This window comes from Diprion similis, chromosome 8 (assembly GCF_021155765.1).
Source record: "Diprion similis isolate iyDipSimi1 chromosome 8, iyDipSimi1.1, whole genome shotgun sequence".
Lineage (NCBI taxonomy): Eukaryota > Metazoa > Arthropoda > Insecta > Hymenoptera > Diprionidae > Diprion > Diprion similis.
Genome location: NC_060112.1, coordinates 16800832 through 16826448, shown reverse-complemented (window position 1 = coordinate 16826448; position 25617 = coordinate 16800832). Strand labels below are relative to the sequence as shown.

The 25617-nt window shown below is 44.3% G+C and overlaps 1 protein-coding gene across 2 annotated transcripts in view; it reads left to right on the top strand.

Moving 5' to 3' along the window:
* Positions 1-25617, top strand: part of LOC124408565 (protein trachealess) — a 163840-nt gene that overhangs the window by 15667 nt on the left and 122556 nt on the right. For both annotated transcript variants that reach the window (XM_046885589.1, XM_046885588.1), the window contains exons 2-3: positions 14001-14033; positions 23066-23113. In XM_046885589.1, the coding sequence (XP_046741545.1) occupies positions 14001-14033; positions 23066-23113 (81 nt within the window). The remainder of the gene's footprint in view (positions 1-14000; positions 14034-23065; positions 23114-25617) is intronic.

The window sequence follows — 25617 nt, the reverse complement described above, 5'->3', positions numbered from 1 at the left end:
CCGTGCCTAAGTCAATTGCAGGTTGAGTCACTGTGCGGTGCAACACTTTGTAATCGCAAATTATTGAGGTGGATAGACGGTGTGATAAATAATTGCGTAGGTGGCAGTTACGATGTGTAGACAAGCGAATCGTGATGGTGATTCCAGTGATTTTTTACTTTCTTAGCACCTGTTTAGATCAGCAGCAAGCTCTGGCCGTGATTGTCACTACGCCAAACTAACCGTGGTTGGTAGAATTTGAGGGGTACTCGAGAAATTTGTGTATCGTCTTATGCGAACATTTGCGATGCAATAACCTGACAGTGGATCTGCGCGAATGTAAACGTCGTTTTTATGGGGAAAATTCTTGGAGCAATCCTGGATGTGATACACGCGACATTGTCCGCTTTCATCAGAGACAGTGTGTCCGTGTAACTTGTGACGAAGAAATATGCAAACCTTGTTTGATCGGTAAGAACCGGTTTCGAGTAAAATGCCGGAAAAAGAAACTCATACGATTGAGGTGTTTAAAAAAGAGCTAATAACGTTGGTATTGTTGGAAGGAAACCTTGGAAGTCGGTAAGAAAAAGTAATTAAATCATTTCAATTTCAAGATTCGAGGCAATCGGTTTTGCAAGTAAACTGCGAATTAACGTTCGAGTTTATTCATAAGGGAAAAACAAACGCGTATACACGTGATTCGAATTGAGACGTCAATTTGTTTCGAAATGGCTGTAAAAACTTGGCATCAGGATTATAAAAATTCGTGTAGGTATATACGAAACGATCTTTATTTGTAGCCAGTTGAACGTATTTTGCTTATTAATTTCTTTGGATGAAAATTTCGCCACAATCACAAGTAGGTACCGTTATTTGGAGTAACAGCCTAGTTGTGTAAGTCTTGCGATTCGTTTATCCGCGTTATCTAGCTGAAGGATTATGTGGCCATGCGAGTATTCGGCAAATCCTGCAAAGTATGAAAATAAAATAACTGCTTCTCGTTCGAAATGGACAACGCAAATCTATCCGTCTGCAAAGAGCGAAGCGTCTGATCCGCGGCTGCGCTTCCTTCGAAAGAGACTCGATCGCTGCGGGTCGTTACTATACTCGCTAAATTTTTTGCAAGAGCAGGTCTCCATTCTCTGTAGGGCTGATAATTCGCCGATTAAATTGGAAACGGTTGAGCTAATTGTGCCGCGCGTGTATTATTCATGGAGGCCTGCAGGTTCTCCTCGGCTCGTATGGTGAGAGTGCGTTGCCGGTAAAACGCAGGGGGGATTAAGGACGGGGATCGAGAAGCGGAGGCAAGAAGTCAGCCGGCTCCCGGCCCTCGATCCATCCAAGGAGCGAGCCAAACTGATTAAAGTATTCGGTAATATACGTAATACGACGTAACGCGGCGTAGGGCAACCCGGGGACATTCGTCTGCACAGACGGAACGGTGCCGCCGGTTATCGAGCCGACGAAATAAATCCGCTCCGGATTCGCTTCGGAATAACGTATATGTATACCTATGTATGAGCAAAGTATAACAGGTACCTACAACGTCGTACCGCGCCTCTCGATCGCTGTTTTCGAGGTGTTCGGAATGCAGGATTTAAGGTTGCGATTTTAAAAGCGGGATTAGATTCTGTTCGAATCAGTTGTCGGTACGCGATTTACGGTGCAAAGTGACCTTTGGCATTCCTGATCAAGATTATAAACCGTGACTGCTGTGCCATTCTCGAGTTGCCTCTGACGGTCGATGGTATTGCCGATGCAACACCGCGAGGCGTAACGACATGATACGAGATTTGCACAGTCTGCAGAACGAGGAATCGTTAACGAGAAACGAAACGGATGGTCTAGTCGTATGCCGAGATTATTCAGTTTACAGATAGCCGATCGTTGTTGAACGTTCATTTCCAGTCAGCCGTTTGCATGATTGGCAGGTAAACGTCGTGTAGGTACAAGATATAGTGGAGCTTTACTGCCTGAGCAGAGATAATTAGTTGCGGATCATTTGTCAAGCGCGTTTCGCGGTTATTTGAAATAACAATAATGATAGTAATAATTATTACAGCGGGCCGAGTGGAATCGTTTTCTGAGTTAAAAAATTCCACGCCGATCATCTTCCACTTTGACGCATAAATTTCGAGCGATATTGCAAAATTCCGGTAGGTACTTATGCCCTCCCATCACGAAAACGATCAATCCCAGATGACGTGAGTTCAAATTAACGGAATGAAAATTGTATCCCGATTTAACTACCCGCTGCAATTATTTTCTGTATTTTTTTTATATACAGAATTCATCGTTCTGCCGAGCGTTGCTCGGGAGATCGGCCTGTCGGAAATACGATATTTTCCATATCAGGAGTAATTTTTAACGATCATTTTATGCGAGCAAGGCCGTTTAACCCGCACGCAAAGAAGAAGCGCTGACGCTGCAACCGCGGATAGAGATTGTTATTTTCGTGCATAATTCCGACGGCATTTCGAGATCACATATTAAGATTCGATAAGATATTGAGCCGCGCATAATTAGGGGTACCGCAAAGCAGCAAATAGGCCGGGGGCAATTGAGCCGCTGCAATCGACCTGTTGCCGATTCGTATCGATCTCTGGGTATACCAGTTTTGCCGCATCTTGTACCAAGCATATTTTTTTATACCCGAGCGTATTCTCAAAATTACCATCAGACTTCGTCTCCTCTAACGAGGCACAAAACGCGGATGGTTTGAATACATTTTTTTCGTACAATCAACGAATTTGCACATTTATTTTTCACCAATTAAGGAAAAAATAAAGGAACAAAGTAAGTTTCCTTGCAGGGAGATACGCGGTGAACGTATCTGAAACAGATCTTTTCTCGAATTTGGCAGCTGCGGATACTTTTGTGATGCCAACGGGCCCCCTTCATTAGGCGCGGAAATACCAATACTTGCCGCTACAGCCTCTATCTGTAAACTGGCTGATCTGTCACGCGATCTGACCCCACTTTTCTCCTTCCGAATGCTTCGTAAGGCCCAACGGCGAGGGGAGTAACAACGTTGTGAAATGTAAAGCTGGCATTAACGAGGCGACGAGCAGATCCTTATCTCGAGGCGTCATTGCTACCGTAGAACATCTCTTTCCCTCTTCTTTGTATTCCGTGTACCTCGAATACTGATTGCGCAAAGGGGACTGATTGCGGATGCTCCGGCAACCAACAAGAACATAAGTCGTTGGTACCGGTGTGACTCGTCTTTAGGTATTACATATCACATTGCACATTTGGTCTACTCATTGTCAACATGTTGCACGTTTGGTCTAGTCTCAATACTAATCGTTATAGCACTATTACCTTATGTAGATTTGACTTGGTAAGTTTTATAAAAGTTGTGCTACGTGCAATTCTTAGTTGCCGATTAGTGATTACAGTGTGGAAAGAAAAAACTAGTAGTTTCTCATCTTGCCGGGACGAACGTTTGGTTACTTATGTCGTAGAAAAAATGCCGTAGCTTGGCTGTTCTCGGGGCTTAGCCATTCACCGTTCTGCTGCATCATTCTCCGAACCGTTTGATAGCCCAAAAAAGGTATCGAGATAAAATGGCCCACGAGCCTCGGACCGTTTACGCGATAATCGACGGTGGCTGATTGGGGTACAAGCGAAATTAAGAAGAAGAAGTCTCGACGGAAGGAGGCGAGAGGATCTATCTAAACGGGAGCGGACCAGCAGCTGAGAAATAAAACAATAATGAGTTTCGAACCGATGCAAATGAGGAACATCCTTGAAAGGGAGGTGTTTCGAAAAGGTGAGGATCCTGGAAGGATCGGCGTGGGATCATTTCGAGGTCCTTCTACTTCTCCTTCTTCTGCTTCTGCTTCGAGGCTTCGGTGCTCACACGCAGACGATTCGAGGCCCCCGAAAACCTGAGCTAATAAATCCAGAATGCCTCATTACTAAGCTTGTCTCTTTAATTGAAATCTCGTGTTTTTTCAAACAACCTTTCTTATTTTCGTTCAAAGTTTCGGCTTTTACTTAAAATGTGCGACACCTTCCGATAACCGGGCGCTGCACCGATATCCTCGACTATAACCTGCCCTACCCCCTTGGTCACTTTCTTGCTATTCGTCATTTCTCTCTCTTCGAACCTCCCGTGGTGCGTAGGCCTGGCATTTGGCGGGTAGAAGATGAGCTTTTAATTTTTCTGGCATTGGTCCTGGTTCCGCTTTTCAAATCCCTCGTTGCCGTCAAAGAAATTGTCGTCGAGTTCCCGGTGTGTCAGAGGCGTAGTCGGTAGGACGAGGTGCTTTGTGTTGGTGTGCCAAGCCGTGAGACACTTGTTAACACCTGATCGATTTGCCCCGCTATGGCTGTATATTGCAAACTGTGATATTGAATTCCAAACGTCAGTTGTAATAGCTTCCACTTATTTAACGCTATACCTTATTTTTTTCAGACATTTTTAATGCCTGCGTTTGTAGAACGTGCCCGATGAAATGAACAAATACATTTGCTTGGTTCAATTTGTCTTCACACTCGATCGATGACATTATATGTGGGGCTTTCCTCCCTTTCGCGTTTTGCTTAATGAAAATATTCACAAAAGCTTGATTCTGTTCACTCAGTAAATGCTACACAAACTCAGTCTGAGATTTTTATGCACAAAGATGCTGTGCTGGTATTTAAAAACGAGACTTCTTCGCTTTTTAAGCCTTGTTAACTAGGCAGCTGCCAGCAATGATAGTGCAGGTAGGGTGGTCCTGAGGCTTATCTCGGTCATTATAGCTAATAGTTACGCCACGGTTAGAGACTGGAGAGCACATCAGTAAACCGGGAAACCAGGATTACAATCGTCTTAGTAATTTCTGAGAGCCGTGTTATCTAAGTGAGAAGTGACGTCCGGCTAGAAACCGTGGCTGATGACACGCGGCGAGTTTCGACGATCGTAAACGTCGGATTTCTTGAAAGGCTCCCAAGCCGTGGGTTTCACATAAATTTTAGTCACAATCGGCCCACTTTCGGATCACTAAACGCATTGAAGTATTTTCTTATTATATATTATATGTGATATTTCGATAATTCAATCCTGTGCAACACGTCAGTGTTGCTTTATTGCTTTGAATTTATAATTGTAAAAAAATATGAATCACAGTATAAAGGAAAATTAAAATTAAAACTTGTACATATTTCAAAGAAAAAATGCCTGACCATGGCAAATAAGATTGTTCAAAGATTAAAGCAGGAGCAGAGCTCATTGTCAGGATAATGCTCAATTTACCGCCTCGTGCTACATCAAGAATTTTTTATGGAATATTTTACTCAATATTATATTCACATACCTACCGATTTGGCAAATTTATTTGCTGCAACTGTTAACTTCTCGATGAATATTCAAACATATCAGTATTCAAATCGATCAAGAAGTTGAGAAGCAAAAATAAACGCATCGTGGTTTGTTCATGTGATACAAGCTTCAATCGAGGAAGAAAACCTTGAAACTAACAGCTGTGGGCCTCCGAGAAAAAGCTCCAAAAAAACTGCCGATATAGTTGATTAAAGATGGTAATCCAAGGTCAATGAAATGTTTGAATCGAACTGTGACATTTGAGTAACTTGTTTATCCTCACAGCATCGAGTATTTTCAATACAGGAGGATCGATGAGGTGGGGAATAATTGAAATGGTCGGATCGGTAAAAGAAAGTGTAAACGGTTTAATGCATCGGTTATATATATTTATATATATATCGGTTACATATATTATTCACTTTAAAACATTCACCATACAACCTACACCATGAGAAAATTATTAAAAAGCTTAGAATTGTTCCTGGTTTACGTAACTCGAAACGTTACCGATGAATCGCCGCTGAACCTCATCCTTCAGAAATCTGGTCTGCATGTCGGAATAGGGGGGCACGGAGATCTGAAGCAGTTGACTACCACCAAATCGCACTTCTGCCCAGGTGGACACCTCGCGTTACCGCAAATTGGCCATTTGCCTAGTGTCGCTGCCATGGCAAGATACGGACTGTCGATAAGTACCAGCCCGATAAACAGTGCAATTACCCAGCCGATGAAGCGCATGATGAGGTATCGGTATAACAAATTGGCTGTAGTGTCGTTGCACAGAGTTCGAACGTGTCTGACGATTCCTGATGCGATCCGCCAGCGTTTATATACCTTGTCAAGCCACTTAAGCGTAAATACGTATACAAAATAAATTTATCGCAGGAAATCACGGGGTTCCCCGTTTGCGTGCTTGCGTCATTCAAATGATGTCATATTCGTTCCGCGATGAGTAAAACGAGTTGCAGTAAAATTTATTCAGTCATACCGGTATTTTGTAGACGAGTTATATTTTACTCTTTTCCGGCACCAAGTGTCGCCTGAGATAATATTTCTTGATTTCTTAACGGTTGAGCTCACAATCAGTACAGATGCTAATGAAAATAGTTTCTTCTGTCATGTATCTGAGGATAGGAAATCGTTTGTTCTTATCGATTGTACATATAAGCGATGATCAAGAAAGCCGGCAGCATAAGGAAAAATTAATTGTTATATACTCAGGGCAAGAAAATAATGTGATATTAATGTTGCAGAGGAAATAAAAGCAGGATTAGTAATCCATAATTTCCTTATCCAATTACAAATAAATGCGTAACGAGCGCTATACGCTTACAGATTCATTACAGCCAGTAAAGTCTGTTTAATTTTTACGCCGCACACCTCTTGTGTATAACACTGGCGTCACATCGGGGTCGCTGGAGACCCCACATGAAAAATCATTGCGCAGAAACGGAGATAGCCAATTCTGGGATATTCTTCAACTGTTATATCTTAAGGCAAATCAGTTATCTTTAGGCAAATGAAATTTTCAATATGAAAAAAGAATGGATCACTTCCAATAATTTTGGATGTTCATCATATGGAATTTGCTGTGAAGATACCGTGGGGTCATTTTGACCCCGGTGTGCGACTCGGGCAGCTTTTTAATTGGTGGTTGTAGTTTTGTTGATGAACCAAGTGCTGCGGAGTTTTCTGCAGCGGTCTTATCATATTTCAAGATCAGTCAAGTTCGCAAAACTCTCAGCAAACTTCATCGGTTAACTTCCTACTTTCCATCAATTCTATTGAAAATAAAATACATTATTATTCTACATTGTGAAGCTTCGAAGCTTGACGGCGGTTTTGTTGAACACTTGTATGCAAATCGGGACCACTTCATACGAGCGAAAATCGTTTAAACAACAACGAGATATCCATAAATTTCGTAATCGACTAATTAGTCGAGTGGGTCGCTGAACCTTCAACTCGGGTGTTTAATTTGAATACAAGAAGGCTCGCTCGTGCCGACTTGCCACGTGGCTTTCAATTATGAAATCATTCGACTATTTTTATCCGATATTCACGCGACGTGTATGTATAATGTATATACATGGTCTCAGATATTCCTTTGTGAAATCACGCAGATTTTCGTGGATGAAAACGAGTTTTTAATCGTGCTGCTATAATTTTAATTTATTCAAAACGCGGTTCTTCATTCTCTTCACAGATTTCATCATCACGTTAATTCTTGAATATTCGTCAAGGTCAAGAATGGCGTTGGGTCTAGAAAATCGCGTTGTTCGATCATGTGGCTTAACACTACTGTAATGTACATCTTAAGATTGAAATTGAACGTTTTCAGGATAGAGATAAATATGCGCGGATGGATTTATGTTGAAATGAATTTTTTGATAGATAGTTTTCTCATTAATCGATTCAAAGTATACAATTTTTTATTCGTATCATTAAATGGTGGCCCAAACTTGATGATTTTTTGCCCCTCGATCAAGGTTATGCGTAGGGGTTTAATTGTTCAATTTCTTAATTAATTTGACCGTATTCACCTGTAATATAGAGTCGCGTGCCTGAATAATCATTTCCCTTTATGTAAATGGCTTAAAAACAAAACTAGCATATTATGCTTTACATTAACGACACTGAAATTCTCGTTTTTATTACAACAACAATTATACAACAGTGCGACTATTTGTGAAGTAGAATATGCAGTAAATTGAACTACAAAATAATAACAAAAAAAAAACCAGATTGATAATCTGTGTTTTAATTAGTGTTTGCATGGTTTGATCAAAAACGAGTTATTAAATCACTGTTTCTTGGCGTATTGAACAATATTACAAAAAAATACTGAAGAACTCTGCTCGGGGTGAAAAAGACTAGATGAGAACCAAAAGTATATTTAATGCCACTTCGTAATTTTGTCACTACCAAAAAGCAAACGCAAAAAATCAGCTGAACCATAGTTATTTCTCATCTAAGCGATCTATTTCTTGGTTTGCATCCCTTAGTCGACCGCATGATCCCCAATCCAGTAGTTTTTCGCCGAACTTGGCAACTCTTAATGAAATTAATGAATTTTGCAACCCTGGGATGGAGCTGCTTCGTGCTCTTGTCAATACAAGTGGATACATGTATGAAAATACCGGCAGCTCGCATTCCTTGCCATAACGCGTTTACGCATGAAGAGCTGCTGACGTATGCTGCGAAGAAAGTCCCTTGGCTTCTTCTGTGTCCAATAATTACGGCGTGGCCCCGATCGCTCATCGAGGCAAAACACGAAACGTTGGTGACGTTCTTGGTTGAAGTCTAGGTCGGTGGATGGGAAGCAAGATGAGCCTTCCCAGGCGTTTCCCGGGGTGTCGAGATCTCTTCCTCGCGCGAGGGTCGTCAATTCGTCATCAAATATTCGGCTTGAAAAAATTGCACGAAAAACGAACTGGAACCCACACCGCGAGTCCAGATCGCGTCCCTCGGGTGGCTCGTTACCCGGCAAGCTGGACTCGCAGATATTCCTCCTCAAGTAGCTTTTACGATACTTTTGTACAAACTCCGCTGTTCACTGCTCTCTCACCTCATCGAAGACGCTTTCTTTACTCAATGGACCATTTATACCAGCTCGTGCGTACGTAATAAGTAGCGCGATACGAGCTTGAAAATCGAGCCCGCGAAATGTGTAATTTTGTTTTTTAAACCTTTTTCGTCATACCGAAATGGAATGTCTTCGGCAGCTGAAACGCTGCGCTCCTTGTTCGGGACTGCAACGTTATATCGGCCGGCATAAGGTATGTAATTATCGGAGGGCTAAATGCCGGGGCTGACTAACGGTCGTCTATTGTTTAATTGAAACAATCAGAAAGAAGTTTGTCTCCTTTTTTGCCCAGGATGTCGACAAGCTTGCGTGACAGGGATTGTTCCTCCTTTTACCGCTGTTCATTACCCCTCGAACCCCATCGTTTATTGTTAGCTCCCGCGGAACACGCGCGGCCTCAAAGCACGGGGAATCAGCTAAACGCTCACCTGTGTGCGTGGTGACGGGGGCATTGCTTCACGGCAAGGAATGTATCTGTGCGGTTTCGATTAATCAGCTGTTTTTCGGGGCTCCGCCTCGGGCAGCCCGTTGCAGAAAAACTTAAGTTATGCGATGATGCGAACGGACGATGCACGGACACGGAGATCACTGCCCCCCGGAGCAGGGATACAGAATTTTTGAGAAGCGAAAATGCCGCGACTACGCCGCTCGATCTGTGCATGTCGCTGCATTCCGCTTCGAATAACGTATTTTTGCGATCGATTTGAAAATTCGTTACTTTTACTTTATTTTTAAAACAAAAACGATCCTCGGTAATACCTACATACCTACCTCGAGGGGATACACGATACACACCTCGGAACTCTGTCGGAACTCTGATAAATCTCTGTATCTGTAGGGATACGATTTCTTCGAGGAATTTCTTTGTGATTCAATTTTACAAGGGAATTTTGTACACTCAGAATAACGCTTTCTTAGTTTCTGGTTTCAAGTGGTTTAAAATTTACTTTTTGCGGCTTCAGAACGCATAGTTTAATTGCGTTTTAACAGATTGAAAAATTGATCTTGAGATTTTTTTTTACAACTTCTATATAATCAATAGAAATGAATTCAATTCATTGAAGACACCATGATTTCTTTTTCATTGGAGGATCGCGTTGCGAGAAGATATGCGAATTTCACCGAGACGTTCGCACTCGCGGAGTGTGAAAGAGGTAGAAAAAAGAAAGGAAGAAAAGGGGGAGGGGAAAAAAATTGCCAAGTAATGATGTTCGCTCGTGCCAGCAGCTTCCGGCATTCTTGTTTTTCATGGACGGTTAGTGTACCTAATCTTGGTCGATTCCACGGGCTGCTAGCAAGGCGCGTTGCAGCCGCGTTGCGCCGTAGAGAGTAATAAAACGAAGAAGAGGAAGAAGAAGCACAAGAAGCGAGTTTACAAAGCGGTTGTAATCTTTTTCTATCGTCGTTAATCATCTTGGTGGCAATATACCACAAGCTCGTTAAACGCGGCGGTGCTTAAGTAATATAACGGCGGTGAAACGCGGGCGAGATGGAAAGAGCAGGGCATGCAGCTTCCTCTCTGATGTCTCAATCCGGCGCGCGTGACCGGGCCGATATCACAAAGGGTTACTTTGACGCGAGAACGTGGCGGCGTCGGCGTCGCGACGGTATCAGACCTTTGGCGGTGTCCTGCGGGCTGCGATAGTCGGCGACGTCGTAACCGAGAGCCATTCAGCGAGTTCAAAGCGAGAACCAAAGCATGACTTACGACTCTGGACCGCGACGTCCCGACGTCCCGACGTCCCGACGCATCGGATCGTCGTTATACGATTCTCCCCACACCTCCGAAATCCCGGTCGTCCTGCCACTGAACTAGAGAATAGACATTTCGCGCACCCGGTGTTACCCAAGTTAAACTTTACACCGGGGGATGTGACGCGCGACACGTGTTCCTCCCCCGGCGAACCTCCACCGACCCGAATACCCCGTATGCGTATTACGGCGACTTGTAAAACATTCTTAAACGACCCCCGCCGATCGAAGGACTCGAGCTTTCGAGGCGAGACGCTTCCCCGAGCCGCGAAATTTGCTGAATCGATAAATCGGCGATTTTTTCTAAATTGACGAGAATCTACTCGGCGAAATCGGGCGATCGATCGCGATGTTGCATGATCGTTTACATCTACCTATAATATAATCGACTGTCAATAAGGCCGGAGTTAAATCACTTATAAAGCATCGTTGCGCACTTCAGTTTCAATTATAGTACCATCAATTACCGCCTGTCCTCACTTCGCTATTTCGTCTCAAGTACGAAGTCGCGTTACGTAGGTATACGTGCATCTCGACGAGAAGGTTCAGTAATGGAAATAAATATACACTCTGACACCCTGACTCGCGAGGTGTCGTAAATTAACCGCTGCCATGTACGATTATTATTTTATTATATTTCGGTGGTAAATTAGCCCGAATTAGGCTCGTCCTTACCGCGCTGAACGGGACTCTGGTATTAATGGTGGAGGATAATCTACGACATTGACCAAAGGAGGAAATCAGCTGTCGGTACAGCCGAATAAATTGCCGCCTAGTGATCTAATAACGGGGGCCCTGCCTCGATCTCACACCTCACCTGCAGCAGTTTGTTGAGACTGGTGCGATTGGGATTCTCGAACCATCTGTTTACTCCTCTCTTTCTTATTGTTAGTCATTTCGTTATACGCCTCTATAAATTGGATGCGATTGAAACACAATTCACGTACGATCTCACGAATTTGTCCCAATTAAATCGATTATTTGTTAGATAAAAGATATTCGATGCGTATTAACAAGGAGAATCGCTCTGCGAGTAAATTTCTTTCAATTTATCGTCAGTTTCTTCGTGGATTCGATCTTGAAGAGACTTGACTAGCAATCAGCTGGTCAGTAGCGGTGGAAAGGTCCTGGTTCACCCCGTGGTGCCGATTCCAACTGCACCCACGAAGCAATAAAACCGGCAATAACGAGTTTGGCATGCCACAGAGAGGGTTGCCATCCCCCGCAGAGGTGGGGGACATTAGCGGTCGAAGATGGCGCTCATAGAGACGTCCGGTCGCCCAATTACTCGCGCATTAAATCAATGTTCCTTTGCCCGGGGTAGACGTGGACGGTAATAAACCGCTGCTCGAATATCTGCACGAGAGTCGAAGCCCCGGTCGTCTGTCCTCCCCCTTTCCTCCCTCCCTTAGCTCCTCAAAATATGTACATCCGTGTGATCGCGGAGTACTTGGAAAGCCGAGGAATGCCTCGTCTGTCGTAATATTTGGCTTTAAATCATGTCTCGTTGACAGACCCCGCCGATCTTCCAGTGTGAATCAGCTGTCCCGTCACGCCCTATCCATTCCTCTTCTTTTACCCGGGCAGACCCCATCCTCGTCCTTCTCCTCCTCCCTAACCTCGCCTCTGCATCCGCACCACTCGAGAACTCGCGAGTTATGAACTATTGGAAATTATCGGAAGAGTGGGTGACGCGGTCGTCGCTTGTATGCTGAACGTGGGTGTAAAGTTGGATGTAATCCCTTCTTTATGACTTGAAATTACACTTGTAGAAAAAATGTTTTTGCCTGTAACTGTGCGTAAATTGCAAGTAGGACGTTGAATCAAAAATGATTTTGAAGCTGACAATTTTAGCTCCAAGCTCTATTTTTCATATTTAATCTATATGCAATGATTATCGAGTAAAATTATCTCTGAATCATTTATGTCAAATTTGTAAAGTGAACCTCGACGTCACACGGTCATACGACCATTTTGTAGCTTGGAGTCTTCCCTTGAAAATAGTTTCTTTTACAATTTTTCCAGTGATTTTTTCCGGCTAAGCTATCCAATATCAAAAGAAATGGTATCCGACAAACTTTGATCCTTACAAAATAATTTTACCGTGTAAAAATTTACACTCTACCATGTCTTGGTAATTCGTGAAGAAAGGTGAAAAACATCATTCAAAAGCTGAAGATACCGGAAGTATGACACACTGGTTTGTTTTTGAATACGATTGTCAGATTTGAGACTCTCTGCAAGAGACGGAGGATTGTTATACAGATATGTATGGACACAGAGATGTATATAAAAGGCATGACGTGGCATTCCCTTTCGGGCCAGACTGTACGACGCGACGTCCCTTCAGTGAAGGCGGTTGTTATCCGAATATTCTGGCGTTAGCATAAGAATATCGCAGGTGCACCACCACACCGGTCTCGATGGTTCTTGTCGTCCTGCTTCGTCCAAGGAATGCGCGCTCCTGCGCGAGTTTTTAATCTTTGCATCAGCGGACTTAGCACTTAAAAGCCAGATAACACATGGCGGGTATAAATCAGCGATGCGCGTCGCATGTTTTCCTGTTACGCTAACGCCCTGCAGGCCCGAGAGAGGGAGAGAGAGGGAGAGAGAGAGAACCGCCAATCTCTTACGCGCGGTGGCTGAACTGGTAACCGAGTCTTCTCCGATTTCAGGTGAGACTTACGCGCGGAACGTATTTGTGCCTACATTTTTAAACTTTTTTTTTTTCGAACTTTTAAACGTTGCTAGATCAGGTTCGACGAGACGAATTCTCCATTTCCGGAAACGAAATTGCCGAATTGAAGCTGCACTAGCTGCTGACGCAAATCAAGTGCAGGATTCTCTGTTCGCATCTCGAGATTAGGCTCGACTCGCCTGAAATTTACGACGTTGATCTTATTCATATGGCTCAGCTTTCATATAAAAGCTTTTCCCTGTAAGCTCTGCGACACGGAAATTGCGCGCGAGGGTCAAAGCTAAAAGGCGGAGGGTGGGGGGCTCCTATATGGGGAACGAAAAGTCGAATTAGTGATTTAGTAAAAAGGCGGAGAAGTCAGACGTGCGCTGCCAGGCTCGACAATGACGCGAATGACGTCTGCCAAATACGCAGCTGCCCAACCGTGTCTCAACTGCGATTCGGTCCATAAAAATCGATCGGACACGGATCACCTACTGCCGAGTGTGAAGGCGATTGCGGATTTTCTGACGATGAGAGGTGTAAAAATTTCGCGAGGGAATAAACAGAATTTATTTTTACTTTCTAGAGTGTTTTTAATCTTTCAAGCGCTAGTTTTTACGTATGCTAATTTACGAAGCGAATTTATGCATGCCAGATTTGCAACTGATTTTATCTTATTCTTGTTTCAGGTATCGCGAAGATGCTCTCTGTTGGACGGATAGGTAAGAATCTTCTTGCGCACTTTACTGTACAAATATTACCAATCATCTGTCGTCGATTTTTGCAATTTCAAATTCGGCAAGGCTTCTTAGCCGACGATAATTATGATTCCGAGCACTGTTCTTCTTTACTCAAGCGACATGTATTTAGAAAAACAAATAAGCACTCGTTTCGTGAGATTTGTTTTTCATATTTCCCTCCACGAAATGATAATTGGTGATACTCGCTTCGACAAAATTCCCCGATCTCAGTTCAGGAAATATACGTTCACCATAATTCTGACTGCACCCGGTTACAATCTCAATTTCTCAGAACATATTACTTTGTTACTACAACTGCGGTAATAAATTTTAAATCACCGTCAGGTTACACTCGTGTTCAATATATTCATGTCTCACGCTTGGCGCCACATAAATTCCAAACAACGCTACTTGCCTTTATCATATAAACGTGGCGAAGGGGCTTTGATTTCTTTCGATATTCTTGTTTTTTTTTTTTTTTTTTTTTTTTTTTTTTTTGTTTTTTTTTTTTTTTTTTTTTTTTTTCTTATCAATTTCCGATTAATCCCGACGCAAATTAATTGTCCACGAAAGAAAAATAAGGATGTAAAATATATATATTGTACATGTACATAATCATAATACTGGTTATGCAGCAATGCAATCCATTTCGTGTATAATCTTTCAAAAGGTTCTTCGTTCAAAAGGTTCGCGAAGGTCGGGAAGAACGGTTATTCTCTCAGGCCGGGAATAATTATTCGCGTCAAGATTGATTGATGCAGTGGGCAAGAACGCGCGGAGGCCCCTTACTCGTACCTATATGAGTTATACCTCCTCCTCTCATATAACTTTCTTCTTTCCTCACGTCCATATGTGTAATATTATGTATACAACGCGATATAAATTTAGGAGCACTTATCCGTACCAACACACGCGTGTATTTATCGCCACGCGAGTTCGTTGCTCGGCCGTACGATAACTTTTCAGCGTAAAAAGCTGCGAATTCTCTCGACAGTTCGCACTTGCCGTTCAGTACAGTCCTGCGCTTACGAGCTTATCATATTTGCAACGCGTTTTCATCCGGATGGATTTGAAATTTATTTTCATATAAACCGATTCACTTGTTAATCAATCGCTAAAAATTATTCGTAATCAAATCCTGAATCTATCAGCCGGCATGCAGTCTATCATTTTTGGTCTTTCAATTTGCCGATGGAGAAAGGGAAGGAGTGAGATGAGGCGACGGGGGGCATAAAATTGCGAAGGAATACGCAGTTGAGATTGATGGAAGAAGATTGACGTTGCAATGCAATTCCATTGTTTAAAGCGGCGAATCGTCGACTCTGGGGCTGAGGCCGAAGCAGAGAGCTTCTGCACTGCACAGGGACATAAATCAACGCGAGAGTGACCGGGCGGGTCCGGCTGACGAAGAATCGTAGGAACGGCCAGGACCTGCGGGCTTTCATCACGGTGAAAGCTCAGGCGGGGAGAGGCATCAGCTTTTGGCATATGACGGAGGGTCGAAGTTGAGGTGAATCGTCGAAGAAAAATCGTCGTCCTGTAATGTCTTTGCGAGTTCATTTTGCCGCACGGTGGCTCGAAGTAAGACGAGAGGCCCAACTTCCCCTACAAAGTAGAGCAAAACAAGAGTTTCCAATATGCTGGTTAAAATTTCTCGAAAATAAGAGCCGAGTACGGGCAGGGGATAATTAATGGCGGTGAATCCGGTCCCGCGGACGCGGAGCGAACTGCGGGGTACAAGAGTCGGGGGTATTAAACGCGGCAATTAACTATAACTGATCGGACGCTAATTACAAACAACCGAACCTCGGTAATTAATAACGCGTGTGACGTTATCGAGTCAAGTCGAGATACTTGGCTCGAATCTGTAATAGTTCGAACTCCAGAATCCGTCTTAATTGTACGAGACTCTCGAAGATACACTAAAGAAACGTCATGTTTTTCGGAAAACACATTTTTTACCAGAACAACATCGTTTGACGGAAGAATAATTTCAAAAATACCGCGAACTTTCTGTGAAACTTGATCGAATCACGCGGGAATTATACTGTCACGGTGAGTGTTGAAGAGTACTTGATTCAGTGTTCCTTACTCACGGTAAAAAACTGCGAAACAAAAAAAAAAAGAAAAAAAACTGCGCAACTTGCCCGCCGTGAACAGCCGAGATGTAATATTAGCAAGTAAAACCGCGTTTCAGATCCCTCTCCGAAGATTTGGACCGACTATTGTCCGAGGCCAAGCGAAGTGTCTCGTAAGTGTCCGTAAATTGAACAGTGTAAAATCGAAATCCTTGTGTACCGAGTGCTATTACGATCGAGTTCCCTGATCGTCGTGTGAATAAAACTGACTGTTACGATCTCTCGTCGATCCGCGGCCGCTGACATCTCTAGAAATATCTGCTTATAGGTGAATTCAGGCTGTTTCGGGAGAATCGCCTGCACCTTTCGGTACCTAGGTAACCTAGTTATAGGATAGTCAGTTTGGATGAAGGAAGTGTTGGTCCTGCGGAGTCTCCCTCTGATGCTGCGCCAATACTTGAGAAGTCTTGGAACATCGGAGAGGAGCTGTTGCAGTGGTAGTAGGTACTCAGTAGGTAGTATGGCGTATTTTTTGCGAGCATCAGATTTAACTGGATGTCGTTACTACAGCGGGCATTGTTGCCGATCCGTGAGTTGGTTCACCTCGACTTTCATCTCGTCCCTCGTTCGCTCGTTCGCTCGATCGCCAATGCTGTATTTATTGTATCGAAGAGAGACCGAAGCCGCTGCGCATTCCTACCGTATGCGCCGCCCGTAATGAGCGGCCTCCAGCTCCTCTGTCCGTCGTCCCGTCCGTCCGTCCCTCTGTCTGTTCGCCTGTCCCTCCGCAGCTTCTCCGTCCTCCGGCCGACCGATTCCTCCGACCGGTCGGCCGACCGATCGCCTCTCCTCTCCTCTCCTCTCCTCTCCTCTCCTTTCCTCTCCTTTCCGTCAGCCCGGGACGCAAGCCACGCGGTCGGACGGATGCCTCGTGCCCTTGTTCGCGCCGAGGAGCCGACTCCCGCGGTGACGATATTATAAAACAGCGATTCCGCACCGGGGGACACAACCCGCCGGTCTGTCATATCGGGGAATGGACGAGGATTCTTCACTGGAGCCTCTCGCGAGCTTCGATCATGGCGGATAGCCTGATGTCCAGAGGCTACGCAGTGTCGGCGAAAGGAACAAATTGAACAAATAAGATACGAATCTGTCGAAGCGTACAAATTTTCGGAAACGTGCATATAATTATTGCAATTTTTTTCTGTTTCAAGAATTCCACCAAACGTATAGCGTGCATGTTCATCGGTACGTGAAGATGGAAAAATTAATATTGACAGTAAGATTTGTCGTATATACGTATAACTTTAAGGAATATTGCGATTTAGGTATATATTTGAACAAGAAGCTGTACATGTTGGGGAAAATTTATTATTCATTCATGCATGAATAAAAGAATATTCAAATATATAAGCAAAGGAGATAACATTTTTGTTCACAAGTTTATATGAACGTGTAAATCCAGTGAGTAACTTATTAGGTACATTCGCAATATACGTGATCCAGCCTTACCAAGTACAGTATCGTTATCAACCGAAAAATTCAGCAATGATTGTGAGATGGATAACTCATAGTTCTGGATGGTTGGCGTTGTTTTTAAACAGGATGAAAACGAAAAAGTGGGCGCAAACGAATAAATGAAAAATTTGGTCCCGGTGCATCTTACGGGAGTTAAATATGTTCTGCAACAGGAGACACCACGTATGGTATATAGCATGGATATAAGCATATGTATATGGTTTCAGAGCAGCGCGTGCCAGACAAAAAGCCAGTAGTATACACATACACTGAGCGTGGGTTCGGTAGACAGCGCGAGGTGAGGTCCCCGCCTCTGTCGGGGTTTGCTTATCGATTCAAATCGCGTGCAGCGCGTATGAATGAATGAATGAGCGAGCGAGCGAGCGAGCGAGTGGCGAGCGAAAGAGTGAGCGAGGAAACGAGCAGCGCGCGACCGACACGGGCCGGCGTTGAATGGGTGCCTGGGGCGACCACGAGCCTACTAGAACAGATGCCGGTGGAGCCGACCTGGACCAGGAGGAACCGCGAGGACGAGGGAAAAATCCAGGAGAGGGCACTTTGGAGCGTCGAAACGGTGAGGAAGGAGTCGAAAACCGATTGTGGAGGCGCGTAGGCGAGATGCCGTGACTCGGAAGCGCGTTTGTTGCTCGAGGGATCGGATCGGGTTGCAAACCGGGGAGGGAGGAGGGTTGCTGCTGATTTATGGCACGTTATGAGAAGTCATAAACAGCAGCGGTTCGCACCCGGAGCGCCGGGCGAAGACACACGCCTCGCGCTTATTGACACTGTGAGTTGGAGAGGGTAGGAATGGGGTATATAGACGTATTGTATACGTGTGGAAGCGAGAGGAGGGAACCTTGATAGCCTCAGGCTCTCTTCCACTCCTTAATTCAGATCTCGTTCGCAAAATTTTTTACACAGACCTCGCCGCGTCGTTATATCGAGTCTATAGGCAGCCTCGCGATTCCATCCCCAAAAAAGCCTCCAACTTTTACCCCGTAATAGCTCGTGCTGGAATTCCAGTATACCTAGTCGGTGAGATGAAGAAAGAGAAGAAAAAAAGATGTGCAAAAGTATTATACGAGCCTCCACTTCTCCACGGATACTAATAAAACGGAGCATGTATGTTTTTTTTTTATTTTCTCTCTCTTTTCGTCCTCTTCGACATTGTAGGCTGGTATTGCCACATTGTACAACTAAACTCGTCGTTATTGTTGACGCTCGTTATCGTGACTAGAGAGACGAAGAATTTCCTTAGATTTTTAGAGAGCTCGCGTCACTTTGTTACCGATCATTCTGACGGTCGAGCGTTTTTTCGTAGCGAGGCTCCAGGTTCTTCGCGGTGATACCGCGGGCTTGTATCTTTCGTTCGTATGACAAAAATTCAGGATGATTGACTTTTTCGTTGAGCGATAATGCCGCTCCGTATATTTTAATTGACAAATAACTTTTTGCCAATCTGATCTGTTTCCCTTTGCGTCGCTGCAGGGACGTAGACCCTTATTGTGCGTGGCGGTAGGGTACGTATTGCACGAGCTCATATTCTACTTTTTGAGAACCGGTGACCAGTAAAATGCTGTTTTCCGCAAATGGTAGCGGAATGAGGACGGGTCCGTTTTACTCAAGTAGCTTCATACCTCAAGTATACCATTGTATCATTCGATTTCATGTGAGGCACCTCTTACCCAGGGTGAAGAAAAAACAGAACCATCTTTCAAATTTTTCCGACCCTGAAGCCACATAATAGTCAATGAATGCACCAAAAATGCGCAAGTTGATTCATTTTTGTTCAGCACACTGCTTTGAGTATTCTTCGTAGGTTATAAATTCACTTGAATAAAGTTCGAACGAAACAACTCGCAAATTGATCAACAAACAATGTAACGACTGCCTTACCTGCCAAGTAGTTTTCTGAATAGCGACACATTATCGAGAATCGGGATAGTAATCGGATACCGAGTGAAAAGGATTCATTCGAAGAATCCAGATGCTACGCCATTGTCAGAAACGGACAAGAAGCTCAGACGTTGAGATCGAAGAGCTAAAGATTGGAGTTGCATTGTCTCGTGGACAGCGACGGGGCGATTTATAAGTACTGGAACTTTTATTGCGGTTGGTGTGTAGTAACTGGGGGGGAATCGAAAGGAAGTGGGAGTAGAGATACAAGCGGGGACATCCCCTGGTCAGCTTGTAATTAGTACGAATCGGCTATTAATCTAAGTGCTCGGTTGGTTGAGTAGCCGTTTTATTTTCAACATCTTCCTTATATAGGACCACGCCGCAAATCCTCGTTCCTCCATCCCGTCCGACTATACGGTTAAGTCAACAAGTTACCGCGACTCCGGGTGAGTGAATGGTCGCCTGCAAGGTGCAAGACAAAGAAAACAACTGGCTACGATTCCGCATAAACGACGCCCGCAACGTCCGTCCGACACAAGACGACGTCGACGGTTCTTCGGCTTTCAGAGTCCGGTTTGTATCCTGAACGTATTTCAGCTATAATCTCTCGCTGACGTTAGAAACTTCAGCGAATTCATTGACTGCATGAATTTTACCGACGAGATCATTTTCCCTGACGAACACAGGGCGGGGTCTCATGGGTGGCAGGTAATACTCCGAGTCGACAAATGGGACCAAACAGTGTTCAAGATTGTTCGATTACCAACGAGATGAACCTGATTGTGAGTGTCTTGACGCTTCTTCTTGGCTGATTCGGTGCGCGTTACGCAGCGGGGCTAAATGTGCGTCTAATGCGCGGCTGAGAGGGTGCAAAACTCCTGGGCCGACTTGATTAAATCCGGTAACGTGTCTGCTCCGCGTCTCGTCCCATCCCTCTTCTCGACGATTTCCAAACGCTCCCCTGGAACTGAAATAGTGGGTTAATTCGACTGCAGGTGTCCGATATCTTGCTCATCCATCGTCTATAAAGCTACTGTGTTTATTCGATGCCGGTGACACTTTGCTTTTCGTAATCAAATTTTTTTTTCGAGTTTTCATGTAGGTTTCTCTTCAAACAATTTTCCACGGCGCGGCAGAGTCCTTTGCCTCGAGGCGGATTGCTTGTAGCAGCTCGAGTTTAGGTGGTGCACCGGACGAACGTCGAGCAGGACAGTGGTCAATCTAGTTCCCGGTTATGGCATTACAAAATCTTGTGTAACTAGGGCTATGCCCAGTATTTTCTTTCGTCACGAAGACGGCTCGGCATTTTTTCCTGTCTTTTTCTCTCGTGGTTTGTTTTGTTTTGTTTCTTTTCCGCCAGTTTTTTTACTTTTCTTATTCAACCAGGCATAAAGTAGTCGCTCCACTCCGAACTCTTAACAGCGCGGCAGGCCGCTCCTATGGATCTCAACTTTGCATAATGGGTGACCATTAAAGCAAAGACCCTAGAATTTTCACCCATGGTATATAAGGTGCCCATTTCACCCACCTCGGTGATGATGAGAACGCCAACTCTTCCCCTCTATCCGTACGTGTTACGTATAGCCTACCTGCATCACGTGACGATTCTCACCGTCGAATTAGCATGGTTGCAAATTTGATTACCAGGTCTGGGGACAGGGTAGAATATTGAATAGTTTATAAAATTTGGACAGTAAAACATTATTTTGTCTCGCAATGAAAAGATCGCGTGTAGTCAGAGATCAAGGTGATCGTAATATTGTCGGAGCGGGACGTTTGGTCTACTTTTTCTGAATTCAGGTCGTGTCACATAAGCTGTGTTGCATACGCTCGTTATTCTTTTATGAAGAAGTGAAATTTCTTTCTGCACTACATCCATTAGCCGTTCAGAATTATTAGTTATATCGCACCATTGTACGAATGTGACGAAAATTTTTTTTTCCGCATTATGCCACTTGCAGTATAGGAGGTCAGACTTACAAGCGTCATAATGTATAGCGGTTTTGAAGAGAGGCCTTACTCTGTTGAAATCGCACGATGTTGCACTGTTTGAATACCAGTTTTTAAATTTATTATAATATGTACGTTACTATCCGGTATTACAAGTTTCTTGAAACCAACAGCACTTCTCTAAAAGCGTTTTGTTAGTTAACAAATTTTCCTTGGACAAAAAGTGTGGTATCATCGTTACACCGAAAGTCACATATCTGGGAAACATACAACCTTGCCGCTTCGCCATTTTACGCACAAGATTGTTGAAAGTAAGAAGAAAAAAAACGTCCTACTGACTCACACTGACAGGCAGAACGGATTTACGTTCAAAATTGTTTATCCGTCTCCTCGGCTTCCGCATACACGATTCTTTAAAATTATTCTGGATTCTCTAGCGGAATTTCTATACTCGTATCGTAGTCAAAAATAGAAAAATAGGAATATCAAGAATATTTCGGTTGACTTAAAATACAAGAAAGCAAAAAACGTGCCAATACAGGGCGTGGCCGATTAGCCTTGGACAAAATCGCTAATGAATTCACTCGAACGAAGTTAGATATATCGTACCTTCGAGATTCGTTTAACGGTGGCCGATTTTCGCAGCTAAATTTTCAATCAGCCCTGAAATCTCTGTACAGCTCAATGAAAATTAGCAATAGATGATTCCCTCTGCAATCTTAATGACCGGGGTGTGGCTAATTGCTGATCTATCTGGGGTCGGCGACGAATTATCGTCCGGGACAACGATATATACTTGCGTCTCTGCAGGGTAAATGTAGAACGGGTATAACCTTCATGCCTGTGTACGTCGGGGATGCCAGAGTGTGCGTGTATAAGTGTGACGGTCGCGGAATGGCAGTCGAACAGATACACAACCTGTCGTAGAGATACGGAATTTTATTGGCGTCGCGGGGGTTCCTGCAGGGCTAACCTCACCCAAATGAAGATAGACCATCTCCGTATAGTTTATTCCACGTGCTGCTGCTGCTGCTGCTGCTGGTTCGGCCGGGAGTTTGCCGGGGCGCGCGCAACGAGGGCGGATATAGTGGGGAGGACATCGGCTTGGGGGTGGCGAAGCACGCGGCTCGCACGAGGCGCGACTGTCAAACGAACCGCGACACTTATGCAGCACCCTTCGTTTTCGCTGTTCTGCTGCACCGGCGACGAGTCATTCGGATACCCGCGATTTCTTCAAGTGGAGAAGAAACAAGCAGCTGCGTAGCGACGTTATCAGAAACGATGAATTTCCGATACTGGTGCGAGTGAAGAGGATAGGGGTACACGTATTTCCTCGCGGATTGTGCTGAGACGCCAAAAAAGACCGATTTTAACTGGTGCGCGATTTTCGTAGGACATGCGATGCACGGATAAGTTGCCGTGAGCTGCTATTGTCCTTTTCCGCGACATGGATGTGCAGGCTTGCGGCATTATGTGGCAACCCCAAGTTTACACCCCGTACAATGCTCACCCTGCGATCATGCAACTGCAGACTAACAATAACGAGTTCCATTCATGGTTTCATTCTAGGAAGCCGTCCATGGATGACGTCGGCAACCCAGCTTCCGTCAACGTTCGGTGAGTACCTTAAGTTTACGTCATCTCTGCGGTGGGTGTAGAGCATAGTTTTCGAAAATCCGCGTATATGGGTGGTAAATGGTGTTGATTCAAACGAAACTGTGAATCGCGACGTGAAAGGCAGGTGTGTAATTATAACTTTCTAATTAAAATGCCTCGAATGAGAATATCTCGTGCAACGCTGATCTTTTTGCTGTCTATTCATTTTTTCATTCTTCGTCCGTTATTCTGGAGCACCCAATAATTAACCAGCGTAACCCATTGCAGGTTACGTGGCATTTGATAAGAGTGTAGGAATTCCGTTTTTTCTGCAACCATTTGAAACCCTCACCATCAGTTGTACAATGCACATCTGATACATACTCTCTTCTGAATTGAACTCGTCCAGCTTAGTCACAAACATTTGTACTACGTTTTGCAAATAGTTAAGAATCTTGACGAAACTTCATTCAGATTGTGGTTCATACAAGATAATTTTTTACTTCATGTTGGTTACTTTGGAATCGTTTGAACCACACTCGATACCAGCGATCGTAATCGCGTGCATTTCTTATTTTTAAACTGATTTTTCATCATCTTACATAGAAGATTTCAATGTGACACTTGGCACTGTCCCCTGACACTCTCTTTGGCTTTTTTGCAATTATCACACTGCCGAGAGTACGTATGCGAAAGTAGGAATAGCGACGATTCATATATCGAATGCACAGCGAGTTTATCTTCTCCGGGTAATGATGCTGCGGCATCTCGCGTCGCTTCGTATCACACAAGTTTCTGCGAAACTCATCGACGTACGTTGTAACGATTCGCGTGATTTATTGGTCTGACTGATCAGCATTCGGTGCAGAGGGATTAATATCTGCCGCAGCGATCGAGCATAAAATTGAAGAGAAAAACGGACGAAAGGTACAATCCGATACACGCAGCCACTCCTTGGGCCGCTAAAAAGTCGCTGTTTCGAGGCTCCGGTGGTTCTTCCGCGTTTCAAACTCCCCGGGGTATCCTGAGAAAAGTTCTCGAAACACGTCCCCGGGGACGTCCGACGTTGCGCGCATCCACTCGACAAGAACCGTTCGGGGTGATGCGGATAACATACTTGAGCGAAAGGATCCCGCGTCCTCGGACTCCGATGTCCTGGACGCATCGCCGCGGCGGGCTATCTAAGTCGATCATTGTTTTCTGAGTCTGCGGCGATCGCCGAGAAAAGGCTGACCAACAAACGATCAATGGTGGCGATAGGGTCGCCGTCTGACTGGACCGGTTAGCGATGCTGATCTCTTATATCTGTCCCCCGCAAAACCCTCGTCATCCTACCTACATATACCTACGTGATCTCTCCTCAACTAAGCCCTTAGACTACCGGGGGAATCGCCTTCCGACGCAACCTCCGCCGACTCAAAAGTGTCGACAAATTGGCTCTTCGGGCGTAGCTGATTATGTTCTCGAACCATCAATGTTCCCTCTTCTTCTTCAGAGGGAACAGCTCGCTGTTGGAGGTAGAAGAAGAGTTCGGTCCAGTAGCTAAACCTTTAGGGCATGAATATGGCTAGAATTTTTATTCACTCGTCTAGTCGTTGCTTTTCTATAGACGTGGGTAAAATGTTTTTGGATGGACTTCAAGCTCTAAACTTCGTTTACTGTCGCATAACGTCGTTATACAGTAAAAATTTGATCAGCTCGTTGGTTGGGTGAAATCAGTTAACTCCATCAGCACTCAATTTCCAATCACATTACACTTCAATCCAGTGAAGATATATGGCTTTAAATTTTGACGTACGATATTCTAAATTAAGGAGTTGCACATACCTGTTGAATAAACTTTCAAAGGATCGTTGAAAACGAGGGGAACGTTGCTTGCAGATTCTTGTGCAATTTTTCTTCTCTCTTCTTATGCGTGGGCGCAACACAGAAATGACATTAACATGCTTTCAACTGTTTAAACAGGTACTTCGAATGAACATCATTTATACTTTGGGGCAAAACTCTTGTTTTGTACATGCTCCGCCGCTGTTAGTATAGGTCGTCAGACGTCATCGTCTATTTATAATATACTCGAGGCGATTATTGCTAATAGGTTACGGTGTAAAAAACATCTGGTCCAATATTTCTCTTTCGCACCGTACGTCTCTTCTGAGTTTCGCGCGGTAAGCCGGGTGCACGTATGTACACATATTAATGTACGTACATCAAGGAAGGTCCGGGCCCCCAAAACGTTTTCGCAAACTCAACGCGGCGAGCATACAAATTATTTAAAAAATAACCCAAAAAATTGAGTCTCTTACTCTTCTTTTTTCTTCAACTTGGATAAGAAGAAGAAGAAGAAGAAGTAGTAGGAGTACCCGACGTTATTCATCCGCTTCCATCGCAAGGCGCACGAGCTCCGTTCATCCCATGGTACGTCCGCATCATGCATGAGGATTGCGAGGAGGAGACTGACCCTATCGGCGATGATCTTCCCCCTCGTAGCCACCGGCCTATCTGCCGCCGTAACAATTGAACCCGTA